Here is an 18,912-nt window from a genome sequence, read left to right on the forward strand (position 1 = left end):
ATCAGATGAGAATGCAAACATTTCATGTGGGAGAATATGGTGTTCATTCCCGTTTGTTCACAATTCTTGTAAACAAACCTCAACAGGTCTGTTTTTTAGATTAGTTTTCCAAGATCGCTGGGATTGTGCAGCTAAGAAGAAAACCTTGACTTGTAAAGAGAAACGCTATTCAATTTGTGCCATGCATCACCAAATTATCGTTCATGTCACTCAATTGTTGAGGGTAGCAGAGCAGGTTTATTGTCAGTTCCTTAAGAAATTACAAAATCCCAACTTGCTGATCTTTAAAATGCAGTAAATATCTGGCACACAAATTAAGTCACTTAAAAAAATCCATCTAGAACAAATCAAAATGAATTAATTAAAAAGCTTTATTTGTAATCTGTGCTTTTTATGGGTAAATATTCAGTAACAAGGAATGAACAAAATACTAATTAACAATTACAGATCATTCAACAATCACTACTCATTTTCTGAATTTATGTACTTGAAGCATTATTAAAGATGTATTATGTAAAAGCTCAATCTGCCTAATGCAGGTCTTTAAGCTGGCTTCAAAGGTTATATAAACTATTATTTAAATATTTATTAACATGACAAGCTCATAATCAACTCTCTAGGCCATGCAATATTAGTTGGATTAGAACACATGCGCCATTTAATAGGTTAACACCAAAATGGAAGACTTTTTCGAGAAGACTTTTTCGAGACAAAGCTATTCTTGTCAAAACTGCAAACATTCATAAATTGTTCTGAATTTCAATATATTCATTTTTCATCATCTATTTATAAACTATTAAGCTTGTTGTTTAAATCTTATATAATGCATCTTTAATCTAAGTTCTCATACATAAATATGAAATTATTCATTTTATGTTATAATCTCAATGTGGATTGTTTACTTATTAAACATTTTTATAAACTAAACGACATTCAATATTCGAATGAAAGTTTTTTAAATGTATTTCAACATTATTAAACAAAATACATGCAAAATTGTACATTAAATGTATTTGAAACATGGATTATTTTATTTATGATGATTTATGTAAATTACACATTAATTATGAGAGAAAAAAATTATGACATATAATAAAGCAATAAATCTAAAGATGACAGCATACAGGTTTTATTTATTAATCTGGATTACAACAAAGCATTGAAAACAAATTAACACTTAACAAATGCTGAAATTTCTGTTCCAGTGAAGCAGGGATAAATGTTTTATGTTCAGAGAAAAACCTCTGTAACACAATATAGGTTATATAACAGTAATACTGTAATCTCTAAAGTTGTACCAGTTGTATAATTCTTTGATGATTTAAAGGAGCTACACCTATATCCATTGGAACCTAAAAATTGATGACAGGTCAAAAACCACATATTAACGCTCCTCATTAGAAATGGTACTCTGGATTATAGAAAATGACATTGATCGCTGATTTTAAGAGAGAGAGAGAGAGAAATGGGGTTAAACGTCCACTCGACACAAACTATGTCATTTCGGGACTAACATATGGTTTAATTTTATTTCAATAATTCGCTTGCGCGTAGGGGTCTTTAGCAGTGGGAGGACCCAGAGAAAACCCATGAGGTTGGAGAGGCGACACTACTCCTTGTCACGTACAACCAGGGATTCGAAACCACTGATTTTAAGATGTTTCTTAACAATAACATCAATATTGATTGAAATGGACCAATATTTAATTTTAATGGATAATAGTAGAGGTATGGCGACTCTAACCAGGAGGGAATACCCGAAGCAGGGAATATGTCAAATCAGCAGAATCACAAATACTAGTTGTTTTTCAGCTGCAAATATATTACAAAGCCGCTAAAGATATATTCATATGGCCCTATTTTAATACAGGGAATGTACATACAACTGATATGCTGTAAGACGTCTCATGGAATGTGTTCTAATTTAAACTATTAACTACTGTAAGCAAACTATCTAGTCTTGGCAATATGTGACCTGTGATTGCAAAATTAATTTTGAGTCGAAAGTCTTATACGATATGAACCAAAATGTTAAAATAGGTTAAAAATATATTTTTAATGATATAAAACGGAAGGTTAAAGTTAATATTTGACAAATAAAGCAAACTAAATTTGTTTTCTACTTTTAACCTATTTCGACATTTTTGTTCATATATGATTATCATAAACGAAGAATTGTGACTTTCGCCTCATTTTAATGTTACCGGTAAAATAAAATCAAATTAATCTGCACAATCTCTGTACCATTAGCAAGGATGATTAAACAAAGATGTGAGCTTTCTATATACTTGATTGCCCTTTAAAGATACTATTCATTTATATACAGAATATAAAATAACACTTTGCTCAATAGATCTATGGTGATGAAAGAATTGATTATATCGCAATGATTCTAATGTATGTTGCCTTCATGTTTTAGAAGCCAAACTTTGATGGAGTTCCGAGTTCCTTTATGGTAGTTTCCTAAATTTCCCCCAGTTTGAATAACTCTATGACAAGGCATGATCAACATAAGAGGATTTTCTGACATGGCGTGTCCAACAGCTCGACAAGCTTTGGGATTATCACATAACTCAGCCAATCTGCCATAGGAAATGGACTGACCAAACGGAACAAGTTGAGGAAGTGTCTGCCATACTTTAGATGTGAATGAACCTAGAAAAAAAAATGGATAGATAATTTTATTAAAAATTTATTCCCAAATGCCAAGAATTACCAAAAATTATCGGACTATAAAAATGAATTGGCATATACATACAGATGTGGCCATTAAATGAATAAAATAGATGGCCGATATGTAACTTATTTCAAGCACACAACGATTATCCAGTCGGAAATCTGAATGGGAAATAAATACCCTCTACTATTTTCTGAGATAACCATTCAGCCTGGCTGGATGTCTCGGGTATAAATTCAAGTATGTCAGAATTTATCAAGTTACATCAAAGAATAAGGATGAAATGTGTTCATCACTTTCAAGTCGTGACATTTAACAGTAATAATCTGATATCTTCTGGTCATATGCTTCGTCCATACTTTCAAAAGATATGTGAAATTATACAAGGACAAGTACGAATCAAAGTTTCAAAATATTTACTATTTCCATGATTTGTAGAGAGAGAGAAATGGGGTTTAACGTCCAACCGACACAAACTAGGTCATTTTGGGACTAACACATGGTTCAATTTCATTTCAATAATTCACTTGCGCGTAGGGGTATTTAGCAGCGAGAGGAAACGGAGGACCCAGAGAAAACCCACGAGGTTGGACAGGCGACCCTACTCCTTGTCACGTACAACCGGTGGAATCGAAACCCTGCCAGTTGACTCAATGACAGACCAAACGGCATGCACGTGCTAACCATTCGGCCTCCCCTCCTCCCATGATTTGGAATTAGATCAACAGTAAATGCTGAATTCATAATTAACAGGAAAATATCAGCATAATTTAAAATTATTTTGGTCTTACCTTTTTTAGAAATTGATAAACATGCTGGTGGAAGAGGGACTGTACCAGGTTCCGATGATTTATTAAAATAATCTTTTAACCAATCAACACACTGCATGGCAGGTTTATATACATAACCGTTGTCTTGATATAACTGTGACAATACTTCTACTGGTACACTACAATATATTTGTAAACAAAAATACATTCATATTCTTGTGTATTAAACAAGTTACTTCCCTTTTTTCTATATTCTGACATTTGATTGCAGTGTTTTTTTACATCTCTATCGTACTGGATGGATAACTGAATGTACAAGTACTATACACAAACTCAAAGAGTTGTGCCATTTTAGCTAAAACCCCACATAGTTATAATGTAAGTGACCTTACTCCTCAATAGTAGGATCAAAACCACATCTGGCATCTATGACAGTCCAGTGATGCCTAAGATGATGAATCAATGACCATATAGACTACTCAAAACAAACTAAGTCATTTTAGGACAAATATCTGGTACATTTTTATCAATAATGTTTGTGCATAGGGGTTTTACCAGTGGGAGAAAACCTAAGAACTCAGTTAAGACCCACGACCTCATGCAAGCGACCCTACTCCTGGTCACAAACAATAACACTTGAATTAGCCTTCCTGTAGTAATACAATTTTATCCGGACGTGAAATTACTATTGCTGGTAGTATAAGTTAAACCAACCTGTAGTCTGGTCTGAAGTTTTCATCATTTAAATCTGAATGTTGTCCGAGTGAATGAAGACCTTTTGGACAGCTCACCAATTGTAATTCTCCTACAGGAGTGGATATCATGTATGTATTGGTTGGTCCATACAGACAGGATATTTTAGGATGAGATTTATGGCTAGGCATTGTTAAATCTGTAAACAAAACAATATTTGGGGCGTGATTTCAGAATCAGTCCACCAAATTCTCCTAACTGTTAAAGATGCATTATGTAAGATTTAGGTAAAGTGCTGGTCGTGTTTGTTATAACAGTTCAAAAATAGATAATTAAAAATGAATATATTGAAAATTTCCATTCAAATTATTTTATTCTTAGCGAAGTTACGAATGTTGGAAGATGTCCTAATCTATTTAAATTTTGTCATCTGATAGGCTTATCATGTTGATAAATGTCTAAATAAGAGTTTATATAACATTTGAAGCCAAAATAAAGACTGCAATAGGCAGATTTAACTCTTATATAATGCATCTTTAAACTTAATTATTGTTGTCTGTGACATGTAATGGCGGTGTACAGATCATGTAATCTCAGTCTCTTATTAGCGGGTAGGGTAATCAATGGTGGCTGCTGGTTTAAGGTGGACATATGGGACGTGGTGAGGCACAAAAGTTCAATATCTATATCGTGGCAAGTGAAGAAATTTTGGGTTGTGTGGAACAATTGGTATGTGCTCGAGACGGTTTGAGCATAGTTTGATCATGATTACAGCATTTAAAATTGCATTGAAACCACATGATTTTCCCATTTGAGAGGGGGTCCGCAAAAACTCAAAACCAAGACAAAAAATATGTCATTGCTTCCTCTTGACTTAGCCCCTGGCAAAGAGCCAACTCAGGTTCTCAACACAGACACTTTTTATTTTTGTGAATTCTTCCGAGGACAAAGATAAAGGCTTTCAGCACTCAACAATATCAAATGCCCTTTTTTTTAAAAAGTATGCTATGAAAACGTGATTTCCTAGAATTATTATAAAGCAACTTGTGGTTTTCTGCAAAATTAGGCATAAAATCGGAATCAATCACAGACAACTAGGATTTTAAGAGTTGTTTTCATAATCAATTTTTTCGTCCAAAAGGGGAAACAAAGGGTCTTAATTTTGTATTTTTCTTGTCTCGGGTCCCCAGGTACACAAACCTAGATGTCATATACATTTGTGTCATATACTTCAATAACTATGGTAACAGACTTCAGATACACAATGCATTACCCAATTCCCAACAAACAAAAAATGGATCAGTGACTCCCACAGGACAAATTAATTAGAGACGCTAGAGGAAGCAGTAATTTTGGGTTATCCAGCTGGTAAAGGGTTAAACCCATTCCGATTTTAATAAAATTACAAAACACTTACTTGTACAAGAAGTACTGAGAGTTACAGGAAGAAGATGGCTTCCCCTTTTTCTAAGTTGACTGAATGTTCTAGCAAAAATGCAGCTTTTCACAGAATGCATACGTTTCAAAACCTTATTTTGAAATCTCTTGTAGCAATATATAGATAAAAGTCTATTCAATGACCAAATAAGGCAACACAATTTGAAAGTACTGATCAATTGTATGCCCGAGATCCCTTGTTCTTGCAAAACTTAGCATAGGTATTACATCAAATTCCCAATTTCTAGTTTAGAAAAAAATAACAAAAAGCCAACCTTATTTGATCATTTATTTTTTATTTTTTAGACCCACTGCTTTCACCTTTCTTAATAAGTTTGAAGCTTTGAGGTTGTATTGATGAGGCCTTCATAGACACATCATGTTCAATGTTTGTATTAATAGCTCGTTCTAAATTCTGAAAACAAAAGAAGGATTCATAAATACAAGCATTCTGATTTTAAGATTAATATCAGTATGTATTTCATTATTTCAATAATTTGTCTACCAACAGGTCTTTTTTAATAAAGGGAGACAACTAGAGAATCTACACGTATATAAGAATAGGTATATTAGCTTGACAGTAAATACCAACAAACAAGGTATTTTTTTTATGAGCACAACAATTTGTATTTCATCTGATTTCCATAACACACATTCCTTGCAAGAAAGCTCTTCTTGGCCCACATGAATTCAGTGACCAACCCACATGACTACTGCAGCCATCTTGCATTCATAGACTCCACTCTAAAATTCAAAATTATGAACAGCAGCCTTGTTAGAAGAAACAAATGAAGTTATTTTCTTAAAAAATAATTTCCATTTACCTTTCTCAATTTGAATGTTTCAAGTTCTTTTCCCTTCTTTGGTTTAATTGTGAAATGTCCTGCAAAAATAAGTTGATATAACTTTTAAGTTACGGTAATGACTTGAGCTCAATTGAACACAATGAAATAAATCTCACCCAAGTAAATTGTGTTTAGCACATCAGAAGTGATTAATGACTACAAACGCACAAAATGCTCTAAAAATGCTGACTCAATATTATTTCGTAATGATTGTGAAATTCTTTTGCCAAATGTGCAAGTTTTTAACATGACCCCACAACCCAAACCAAATGACAATAACATTTGAACTGAAAGACATGTGATGAATAACTTACACTCATTCTGAATAACAGTATATAATTATTCTTTCAAATCATGTACATGTACCCACACTGAAAGAGACCTATTTCTATTTCAGTCACATTTGTGCAAGATGCCTCATGTTTATTAATGTTTTATATGAATGCATTTCTTTTATTAATATAGCTCGATACAAAGTTGATACAAATACAGAAATTACAGAATCTTCTCAAGTGTCTCAAATTTTTCTTGATTTAATGTACAAAAGCAAGAGTAATGCTCCAAAAATGCTCTGCTTACTCCATCTCCCGAGGTAGTGCAAGGGGAGCAAAATGAAATGAAATGCAGTTTAACATCCTACTTTTCTGCACCAACTGGCTAATAAAGAAAGACATAAGGAACAGGACTATTTCATGAGATGGTCGACATTGAAATCAAAACTTTCCATCAAACTGACAATGTGGAATATGTTTTTTATATTTTTTTAAAATATAATCGTAATTTGATAATAGCATCCACAATTCAACTTATTATTTTACCCAAAATCGTTGGTAAAAAAAAGCAAAAGGAGACAAAACAATAGTATTTGGTATTTTTCACCACATAGCGATTTCACTCAAGCATTATGTTCATTTATGGTAGTAAAAACTATTAGGTAGTATAAAACAAATTATCACATTTTCATTATGAACAATACAAATAAACCTAGCCTGGATAATTCTTCTTCTCTGTACATAATTGTATTTTTCAATAAACCTTTTGATGGACTAAATGTGAATACAAAACCGATAAGCAATTTTGAAAATATTACTTCTGATCTAGTAACCTGCCCTTTACTTGATTTTTATCATTCTGTAGTAATATTTTGTGTAATGAACCATAAGTTGGCCCTATGGCTTACCTAACTCTATCCTTGATGAACAGATTCTAAATACATTACATGATAAATAATGATCATTTGTTCATCTTCCTTTGCCTATTTCAAAGTATCTTCAAAGAATTTTAAAAAATTCTTGGTCATTTATTGGAGACACTTCTAGAACACTTGTGGTAGGAAGTAGAGGATATGGTTTTATTTTTAGATAGTATATCTATGAATAATATCAATTGCACTTGGGACAAAATAACCCTCAACTCTCCATTAGTAGGGTGCCCAACACAGTCATAATTTGCTCTATCAAAATTTGAACTCACCCCAGTGAATGTTCAGTTGCTGGGAGAGAGAGAGAGAGAGAGAGAGAGATGGGATTGACTGTCCACTTGACACAAACAAGGACATTCAGGACTAACATATGGTTCAATAATTCGCTTGTGCGTAGGGGTCTAGCAGTGGAAGGAAATCTGAAGACCTGGAGAAAACCAAGGTTCGACAGGTGACCCTACTCCTAGTCACATACAACCGGGGAATCAAAACCACACGCCAGTTGACTCAATGACAGACCTTATGATACAACGTGCATGCACTAACCATTCGGCCATCAACCCACCCCCCACCCCCTAGAATAATCAGGAGAACATTTTTTTATTCATTGGGATAATTAGTTGGGTAATGGATTATATTTAATGGGAAATGATTTCAAACACACAGGTAAGTTTATAATAACTAAAGTTAAGAAGTTTGTTCATAATCGAAGAAATCCGTAAATTTACGATGGTTCAGACAGTAGGTATCAAATAGCTAGTGAAAGCATCTGACTAAATTTGTTAGTACAAAGTATAATATTGTAATGAACATTAAACTCTTATTTAATCCCTATAAGTAGCAATGCAAAAGCTCGCTAGGGGCGCCACTGATACTATTTTTATCACTCAAAAAATCTGACCGTAAAATCTGTCGTTTTTGTTCCGCGACTTCGGGAAGGTGTATGACCACCAACACCGATGACTTTTTACTTTTCGTGAAGTGGAGAAAATAGAGTTTGTGTCGAGCGTGGGTTGGACATTCAGAAACGTATTTACGACTGATTTTTTATATTTTGAAAAAATAAAATTATCAGATAAAGGCAAAAACAACGCTCGTCACTGGAAGTAAACGTATTTTCTCATAAAATGACCCCTTTTCTAGTTATATTGACCTGTATTTCATTCACCAACCGTTGGAACTAGTGCCAGAGCTCGGGAAAACAAATCATGTGGAAAAAAAGAAAAGATAACTCCACCCGATGTGGGTGCAGACCACGGCAGCTTTCTTGTTATTGTGAACGTGTCAAACCAAGTTTCCCTTTTGCTAACACTAACAGTGGGCTGATTCTGAGGCATGATTTTCACGTGCACTTTTTTAGGGGTATAAAGTCTTTTGCACGGTTTGAATTCTTTCTCTTGTATTGTTACAATATTTTATTTATTCCAATAACATTTCCCTAAAATTAAATTTTTTTAAAAATTATCTTTTGGATTACTTTCTCGTTTATTGGTGATCAAATGACAGCCACATGGAATCTGATACAAGAAAATGAAATGGGGTTTAATGTTCTACTCCTACTGGGGTAATGAAGAGGGCGGAGGCGTGGGTGGGGGGAACACGCCATTATAGTGTGCTATGAGGGGAAACTTTGCCAAAACAGCGGCGCAACAGCCTAATCTTATTTCGAATTCCAACTGTCGAGGTTTCTTTTATGCGCACATGGGGGGAGGCTGGTGTGTATAACACAATGAACTTGCTCAGCTAATGCAGAAATTGAACACGGCACATCAAGTTGAGTGAGCCAATGTCCTACCCACTGAGCTACCGTGGCTGCCTGTTGCCAGAAAAGAGAATGGGCTAGATGAGTATGGGATGTCCAGTGCTCCATCCCCAGAATTCACTTTGTTTTGCGGATCAGAGAACCTGACAATGATAAGTTGAATGAAAAACAAGGTCGTACGTATGGATTAGCGGCGAACATTTAAGATCCCTAGATACCCTCAAATCGAGGAGCCGTCTAGGAAGTTGGATTAATTCTGCCGGCATAAAGCAATACCCGAAATTTGAGGTCGATCATATGTGAATTCTATCTTTAAAAAGTCTTCAACGCAAATTAACCAAATTTGGGTTGTTTATCCATGTTGCAGACCCCATATCAAAACAAATAAATTATATAGCCCAACTATAAAAATTCCAATAGATAGTTAATGGTCGGAAGGATATTTCCTGAAAATTTGATGCCAATATCTTCAATAGTTGCTGAGAAATGGTCTTCGGTCACTTTTTTGGCATATTTTAAAAAAAAAGTGTATACTGACATCCATCAATTTGGGGTTTTAAAAGTGCAATAACTTTTTTATTTCTTGACCGATTTTTAATTTTTTTTTTGTTTCTTAAATGGGAAGGGGGCTAGAATGCTAGTAAATATTCAGTTTTAGTCAGATTCAAAAATATAAAAAAGCTTTTGCATTGCTACTATAAGACATAGAAATAGATGCAATTTAGCATCGTAACAGTATATAAAAGTTTGTTTTGTTATAACAAAGTCGGTCTGTAATCCACCACCGGTCCGTAAAAATTCCCTCAAAAGTCCATGTGTTTACGAATCTCATAAATTGAGGTAAAAGTCAAACAATTTGACGAATTCGTTGTCATTTACTTCTTTTGATAATTACTAACATTATATTATCTAATTAGAAAAACCATAGACCTTTCCGTAAGACGTGATTCTTTGTTGGTCTCAGTGACTTCTGTTTTCCCTTTCCGGGCACTTGAACTTTTGCCTTTAGTTTCCCTTGCGCCATGCTTCGATCAAAGAACGATATAATATGGGATGTCAGGGGATACCATTATTCATAGGGGGTAATATTACTTTCAGTGAAATTATAAATGAAAATCAATTAACTATTTTCAATCTTTATTTTTATTATGTCCGAAAAATTTAATTTATTGTATATCTGTTGTTAAAGACATAAATCCCTTTTAATCGATCAATTCCAAGGTGTTGCGCCAGCACCCTTTACCCCTATATGGAAATAAGCATAGACCATAAACATAAACAGACCAATGGCTATGAGGCGCAGGCTATGAATTGCTTCAACACGCCTATTGCGGTTCTAAGACATATCCATATACCACGATGTGTTGAAAATCTATTCTTCTTTTTAAAAGGTAAGTGCAAAAAATTTTTATTAGGTCTATTAAACTAGGACCATCGGCATTTCTGCCTTGTATCGGAAAGGCAAGGGGATAATTAGCCATTTTGCTTTTGTAAGAAGTAATCAATAAAATGCCATGGAATAATTTTATTTTGTCTGACTCGGATCTGTTATTCGATTCCATACATCATTACATGTCATTATAAACCTTGATATTGGTGTGAGTTAAATCGACGGTCTTTGATGTCCAAATTAGCACGTGTATTTATTTACCCAATATAAGCCTAATTGACAACTTATTTATTTTCTTGTTTTTTTTGGAAATAATTTATTGAATCAGAAATTAAAAACAACAACAGAATAATACATGTAGATTAGGTACCACAAACAGTTTTTAGTTACCAGATCTAATAGGTTTTTAATTGTCATTAAACCCAAATAAAACTAAATCTCTTCCACTTTGTAAATTGTCAAATGATTATTTTATGTGTGAGTTAAAAGCTTGTTTAGGTTTGGATAAATTTTAGAAAAATGAAGATAAAGAGGGATACATAATGTTGTGTATTGTCAAACCCACACGTATTCATATATTTTCATTGGAACACAATTATAGAAACAAAAGACTTCTTTACTAGGCACATGTTTATTCACTTTCCCTCAGGGGAGCTCACTCCTAAACATACAAGTTATCCAGTCTTACAACAGGCAATATGTAAGGGAGATAAATCATGTATCCTTAGTAGCAGGATACAGACCACAATAATAATATATGGCTATACAACATCCCCCCGACTGAAATCAAAAACGCAGTTTTTGAAGTCAAAGTACAACTGGTTGGACAAACTGTGAACTATGATTAAACTATGATTTTAAGAAAAGCAAAACTAAAACTATGGTACATATTATAACTCAAACAATATATTTACATATACGATATGGAAGCTATTAAAGTGAACATTCACAATGCTCCGAACCCCATTAGTGTACTAAAACACATGTTGTAGATATCTACAGTGTTTAGGTTGATATACAGCTGGGTTTCTGAATGAACACTACAATAACAGTATTACATGTTAATCAATCGATATTTACTAATGCTACCTGTAACTTGGAGCTTATTATCATGAACAAGGTTATTGACAATGGCAAATAATGTAGGGCAAGAATTTACAGGGATCCAAGAAGACTTATGACTTGCCTCGGTATGCGGTATGGTAACTAAAACTTGTAGGGAACCACACTTGAACCGTGCTTTCTTTAACTCCATGGTAGACACATTAGAAACATTTTGTAAAACGTGACATTGTTTAGTGAACTGATAATTAGACAAAGTCCCAACAGTAGCAAGATGATGGTTATCACCACTATTATGTACATACTGGTGTAAATTAACTGGTTTTGTGATCCTATTATAAGGGATTACAGTCTCATTGAATGAATGTAGTACAATATCATTCTCATCAGTAATTAAACATAAAGGATTAATTTCAGTAAGGGTATGAGCATTATTGGCTGGAACATTACCCAGCTCCTTTTGCAGTTGATCAATATGGGTAATTTTAGTTTGAAAATTAGGCGACCGTACAAAACATGGCTTTAGTCTATTAATAGAATAGACATCCGGAAGCACCCTGCCATCCAATGTGGCAAGAACGTAATGGGTTCGATCGAGTACCTGATGGACAACCAAAGGACCACACCAATCGGCCTTGATTTTTCGTGAATTTGAGGTTAAGCTGGAAGACGAAGGCTTGAGAACATAAACCAGCTGACCCAATCCGTAAACAGGATTCTTACTCAGATTATGAGCAACACTTATGTTTTGTGATTCCTGCTGACGTTTCTGGAGATCCATTATGGTCTTCGACATATGATCAAATCTGTCCTTCAATTGGGAAATATAATCCGAATAGGAGCGACAAATGCCATCAAATTGCCAATTGAGATGAGTAAGATTTTTCGGTTTACGACCAAACACTAATTCGTAAGGACAAAAACTACCTAATCGTGATGAAGAAAAGGAGTTGTATGCATAGCAGCACGTAGACACGTATCTGACCCAATCGGTTCCATATTGATTTAAGTTGACCTTTAAGAAGTCTGAAATTGACCTGATGTGTCGTTCGACTAGAAGGCTACCATGATTGGCAACACTAATCACTTTCTGACTAATACCAAGGGCTGTGCAGAGTGAAGACACTAGTTTTCCAGTGAAACTTGAAGCAGCATCAGATATGATAACTGATGGAGGACCAAATAGGCAAACAACCTTCTGAATTAAAGCTTCGCAAACTGTTTCTGCATCGACAGACTTTGTAGGAACACAAATAACAAAACGTGTTATCTCATCGCATACAACAAGAAGATGTTTGAAACCAGAAACTGATGTGGGCATAGACTTAAAATCAATGCTTAATTTGCTGAAAACATTATATTCCTCAGGGATTCGAGGATGAAAAACTCTGGCTGTATCAGTTTTGGGCTTGAATTGTTGGCAGGTTGAACATGTATTGACATACTGTGTAATTCGCTGAAACATGTTTGGAAAATAGAATAACTTCCGTAGGGTTAAATAGGTACGAACAACACCTTGATGATTGCATAACTGGCTATCATGATACTGATGGATTAAGCCATTACACATTGATTCCGGAACGGCTAACTGAAGAGTAAAGCGATCATCATCATGTACCAGGAGGCGAAATAAAAGCTGTTCTGCTAAAATATACTCCTCTGACTGTAGTTTTAAACGTTTAGCAGCTTTACGATTGCTAGGCAAGATATCATGTGCCAGATAGTCATAAACTTGTTTGAAATAAGGAGATGTTTCCTGTTCTAAGCGAAGTTTATTCTGATCAAAAGGTAAGTTGTAATCTCTGATTATCTTACGCTTAATAACATTATAGAGTTTGGTCAGTTCAGCTTGCTTTGGAAAATGAGAAGAAACAACCTTTTCACAATTGTGAAGTAGGGGTTTGGGAGGAATACACAAGTCTATCGGAATTGAATCATCGATTCCATCCTCAGGTTTGTCAACAAGACGCTCCTCGGGACGAGTTTCTGTTGTGGATACTACTGGTCTGTGTTTACCCAAATAGGTTGTATTTTGGTGAGTGGGCACGTTAGTCGAAGAAGGGGGCTTTGATGGTTTAGCGGGGTTGATAACCTGGTTGGAAACATTCTTATGTGGGATCTGTGCCTGAGACTGGTTATCAAATGATTCTGAATCTGGGTTGAAATCAGACGTAGGAGTGGTTGGAGGTATATCTTCTTGAGATACTGAAGATGGTATGCAAACAGTTGAGGAAGCTTTAGATTTGGGAAACAGATCTGGGATAGGTATTTGTTGTTCCTTTGCATATCGACGAGTAACAGGTCGATTAACTGGCGAGAGAATGGGAAAAGCAAAGTCTGAAAAGGCAAAGGCTGTGGGGACCACTTGATCAATTTCACAATCATGAGTATCAGTGGAGCTCCTGGACAAAAAATCAGCTAATACCATCTCTGTACCTTTTTTATAACATGTTTGGAAGGAATATTGCGAAAGCTTGATGATAATCCTCTTAAGGCGTTGAGTACAAGGTTCTTTCTTAGAACTGAGAATGTGTACAATGGCAGAATGATCCACGACAGCAGTGAATTCTACTCCTTGGAGAAGGTACTGAAAATGGGTGATGTTTATTAGCAAACCAAACATTTCTAGTTCAGTGACACTGTAATTGGCACATGCTGGAGGTAATTTCTTTGAGTAATAACCTAAGATCCTTTCCTTGCCATTAATGACTTGTGTCAAATATGAGCCAGTTGCAGAACGGCTTGTATCGCTATAGAGAGTAAGATGACCTGTTGCCGTTGGAAGATACAAGACTGGTGGTGTAGTTAACAGAGATTTAACTTTCTGAAAGGCCTCTTCATGTACATTGGACCATGCAAACTTGGACTTTTTTGATGAAATGCTATGGAGAGGTTGCATTACTTCTTGTAATCTAGGAAGAAAATTGGATACGTAGTTTACAGCTCCTATGAATCGACGTACCTCTTTACTGGACTTAGGACGGATGAGATGCTGAATAGACTGACAACGATCTGCTAAAGCCTTCAGAATTACAAGTCCATCATCATTTACCTTTATGACGTGGCCCATATAGACGACCTCACGCCTGAAGAATGAGCATTTACCAGGGGAAATCTTTAAACCATTATCTATCAGGGCTTTGAAGACTGACTGAAGATGCTTACTATGATCCTGGGCATCTTTACTAAAGATAATAATATCATCATGGTGTGCAATGCAGTAATGGCGGCTGTCAGGAACTTCAGATAGGATTTTATCCATTTTTGTCTGGAAAATGGCAGGCGAGACACTTAGGCCCTGGGTTAGCCTTTTAAAATAGAAATGTCGACCGCCATGATATGATGAGATTCCAGTATATTGTTGGGCATGAGGGGCAAGGGGCAAAGAGAAAAAGGCAGATTTTAAATCCAAACAACTGAGAACTTTGGGAGAGGCATTACCTATCCGCTGTAATGTTGAAGCCAGTAAAGGGAAGGGATGATTATACCTTTTAATGCGGTTGTTTAAATGACGAAAATCGACGACAACGCGTTTCTCAGTGCTGCCTTTCTTGGGCAATACCAATATCGGAGAGGTATAAGATTGATGACCCTCGGCTATAATACCTTGCTTGACTAATTTTTCAAGTTCTGCATCAATAACTTGTTTATCGCTTTCATTTGTGTGATATGGACGAATATAAAATGGACGCGAATCAGTGACTTCTATATCTACTTCTAAATTTGGACAGTGACCTATCTCGCCGTACAAACTAAAGGCATCCTTATGTTTAGTTAGAAGCTCCAGAAACTCCTCTCTCTGAGTAGGCGACAAGATACAACCGTCAGACAAATTGATAGTCTGCTTAAGAATCTCTAACTCAGGTTTATGAGGTGAAAGAGTACTCTGAGAATGATGAGAAATTTGTTGTGAATGGTGCACAAAATCTGATGAATCACATAAAAAGAGATTGTCAGTGTTAAAATAAAATAAATGATGAGAAGGTCTAAGATGAAGAGTCTTCTTACCGGGATTAGATATAGGTACGATGGTTTTATTGCGTTGCAATGTTGCTAATATAAACGAGGAAGATGGTGCCTTTGACACTTTCTTAAGAAGAACTTCACGATTCCGGTATATAGATGGCACGTTACCATATAAGGTTACATAACGTGTATGGCCAGGGCGAATATAAACACTGTGGGTCGGAGTAAATGATACTTCCTTAGACTTGCAATGAAATTGATTTGTATCAAATTGTAAAGACCCTTTTAACTCTGACAGGGTTTCTTGACCAAAGATTAAATCAATACCAACTAAATGTGGGGCAATATGAACTTTAACATTAAAACAAGAGCCTTGTATAAAAATTTTAACCATCATGAACGAAAAGCAAGTCAATATTTGACCATTACCCATACGAAAATTTAAACTATTTTCCAACGTATGTACAGAAAGACTTGACAGATATGAAGATGAGTTAATAACAGACTGTGATACTAAAGACTTGGATGCACCACTGTCAAACAAAATAATAACTGATTTCTTATCAGGTAAAACACCTTTACAAAAGTTAGAACGATTTAACTGAACAATAACGTCTTGGTCCGCATTTGCAGAAATGGCTTTTGTTACAAAATTGGAATTGGGGAACATTTGTGGAGCATGATTATCAAATGTTCCCGAATTCAAAAATCCTGACGAGATATGGTAGGACCATTTGGATGGGTAGGCTCATTCTGTGACAACTGTCGATGAGAAAGATGCTCTTGACGAACGTAACAAAACTGCCAAGTATGGCCAGGATAAAGACAATAATCACAAAATATGACACGTGGTCTGGATGGATGAGGAGATTGAGTTTCAGACCGATGCTTAGAAGGAAATTGTGTTCTATATGATGAACGAGAATTATAAGGATACGGTGATCTATTGCGGAAAGTAGATTGATCCCTAAGAGGTGATTGAGTCCTATAAAATGAACGAGAATTATGTGGTGATTGAGAGCGATGAAACCTAGATTGAGAATTATAAGGATACGGTGATCTATTGCGGAAAGTAGAGTGATCCCTAAGAGGTGATTGAGTCCTATAAAATGAACGAGAATTATGTGGTGATTGAGAGCGATGAGACCTAGATTGAGAAACGTTTCTATCTGTTAATGGGGATATATATAGTCGACGGTCTGACTGGACCTTCCTGACAGAACTATCGGTGTATGGGGAAGGAGTACTCAAATCCAATGTTAAATTTGAGACCTCATCCTGTAATTCAGACATACTGAAGGATACTTCTTTCACTGTTGAAGAGGGAACACTGGAACTGACATCAAAGTATCGCTGGGCCTTAGCAGCAAGGATCTCTACTGGTGTGTCATCAGAACTGACCATGATGACTGACTGCTTACAATTATTAGGTAGAACTGATATAAACTTATCTCGGATTTGAGAAGCATTATAATCCAACTGTGAAGCTAGTTTTGTAATCCTCTCTAGATTATCAATTGGAGAAAGAGAACAGTCATACTGTAAGCTAGAATATTGCGAAAACAAACCCAGAGTAGTCTTGGTAGGAGAAAACTTATTGATAAACTGTTCTTTTAGACTAGCATATGAATCGAAATCACGGTTTTCAACCCATAACCGAGCAGAACCCTTCAGTGACTGTTTAAAAAGGCGAACTACATGTTCCAAATCTCCATCCTCGGGCGATATGTCCGTTTGATATAGATAGTCCTCAAAGCTTAACGTGTGGGCCCTAGCATTGTCCCTATCAATAATATTGCCATCGAATCGATCGATCATTTTCTCCATAATGAATAACTAACTAAAGTTTACGTAAATTGATCAACGTCAAAAGGATGGTAGGAAGCTGAAAGGCAAAAAAATGATTAATCATGTGATTTAAATAGTAATAGTAACAGTATTTACCAATTACATGTATATATATTTAGAAACTTTAACAGTTTCACAAAAATGGAATTACTAGAATGAAAATCCAAAAAAATGACCTATCAAAAGTGTTACACTTGATATAAAAATTATCTGACAATATTACTAATTATTAGGTTTGTAAATGTCATAGATGAAATAAATCGAGGAACCCAATTAATAGTTCAAATGAAAACAATACAAAACTGTCTATTATATATATAATATTTGTTATTTAGCTAGAATTTACAAAAGAACAAATTTTAAAGTCTGTAATCACATGTAGGTTACAGTGAAATTGCAATGAATGTCCTGGCTGGTAAAAAAAACAATTGGAACTGTTCTTTGAAATGGACGGCTTCCACAAGTCCTTTACACACTGCTTAAAACGGTCAAACACATATCCAATGGAGGACTGTCAAAGTTAAACAATTCAGTTACAAGCAATGTTGAAAAACTTAGCTAATCACTCAATCAGATTATCTGTATTAATGGTTATGATCGAGTTGCTGTATACAGGAGATCAACACAAGTTGAAATAAAAGGCCACTGCACTACATTTAAAATGTTACTCCACTCTACTGTAGGTTAGACCTATCTATGGTGGCTATAGTAGGCATACTATACTAAGAATAATGCTGCGACAAATCACAAGTAATAATAAAATCCAATCAGCTAATGTTAGCTAGAGTAAACTATTGTAGTTACTAAGTTTTCAAGTTGATCTTCGAAATAGTCTCAACCACTAATTAGTAGTTTGAAAGTCTGACATTTCTCACACAGAAATCACTGGTACCTAATGGAACACAATTAATCTCAATTCAATCCATGAAAATCGGAGTGAAAATCAGCCATCCAATAAAAATCAGCGTCAAATACTTATGTTGGGGAACTTTTTGGCATCTCCACCATGTTGTGTATTGTCAAACCCACACGTATTCATATATTTTCATTGGAACACAATTATAGAAACAAAAGACTTCTTTACTAGGCACATGTTTATTCACTTTCCCTCAGGGGAGCTCACTCCTAAACATACAAGTTATCCAGTCTTACAACAGGCAATATGTAAGGGAGATAAATCATGTATCCTTAGTAGCAGGATACAGACCACAATAATAATATATGGCTATACAACAATAAATGCATAAAGGTCTTCAATGTT

General features: G+C 35.2%; 2 protein-coding genes across 4 annotated transcripts in view; one reads left to right on the top strand and one right to left on the bottom strand.

Annotated features, from left to right (window-relative positions):
• Positions 1–353: 353 nt before the first annotated feature.
• Positions 354–10,445, bottom strand: LOC126825035 (methylated-DNA--protein-cysteine methyltransferase). Of its 3 annotated transcripts, XM_050554450.2 has the most exons (6): positions 10,316–10,445; positions 6,402–6,460; positions 5,899–5,992; positions 4,162–4,339; positions 3,469–3,626; positions 354–2,655 (listed from the first exon to the last, which is right to left on the bottom strand). In XM_050554450.2, the coding sequence occupies exons 1-6, from the start codon at positions 10,407–10,409 to the stop codon at positions 2,393–2,395; spliced, it is 846 nt and encodes a 281-aa protein (XP_050410407.1). In that variant the 5' UTR covers positions 10,410–10,445; the 3' UTR covers positions 354–2,392. The 3 variants fall into 3 exon arrangements, with proteins under 3 accessions (XP_050410407.1, XP_050410409.1, XP_050410408.1); XM_050554452.2 differs by lacking the exons at positions 6,402–6,460; positions 10,316–10,445 and having other exon boundaries at positions 5,853–5,992; XM_050554451.2 differs by lacking the exons at positions 5,899–5,992; positions 6,402–6,460; positions 10,316–10,445 and adding an exon at positions 5,558–5,869.
• Positions 10,446–10,658: 213 nt separating this feature from the next.
• The window catches only part of LOC126825037 (NAD(+) hydrolase SARM1), a 71,138-nt gene continuing 62,884 nt past the window's right edge, over positions 10,659–18,912 (top strand). Inside the window, exon 1 of the mRNA XM_050554455.2 lies at positions 10,659–10,776. Within this exon, the coding sequence (XP_050410412.1) occupies positions 10,692–10,776 (85 nt within the window). The 5' untranslated portion in view covers positions 10,659–10,691. The remainder of the gene's footprint in view (positions 10,777–18,912) is intronic.

This window comes from Patella vulgata, chromosome 6 (genome assembly GCF_932274485.2).
Source record: "Patella vulgata chromosome 6, xgPatVulg1.2, whole genome shotgun sequence".
Classification (NCBI taxonomy): Eukaryota; Metazoa; Mollusca; class Gastropoda; family Patellidae; genus Patella; species Patella vulgata.

Coding starts and splice junctions, on each gene's coding strand:
- LOC126825035 (XM_050554450.2), bottom strand. CDS start 10,409: ATGGCGCAAGGGAAACTAAAGGCAAAAGTTCAAGTGCCCGGAAAGGGA. Junction 4,340..5,898: donor CTTCAAACTTATTAAGAAAG/GTGAAAGCAGTG, acceptor TTTTGTTTACAG/ATTTAACAATGCCTAGCCAT. Junction 3,627..4,161: donor AACTTCAGACCAGACTACAG/GTTGGTTTAACT, acceptor AATATATTGTAG/TGTACCAGTAGAAGTATTGT.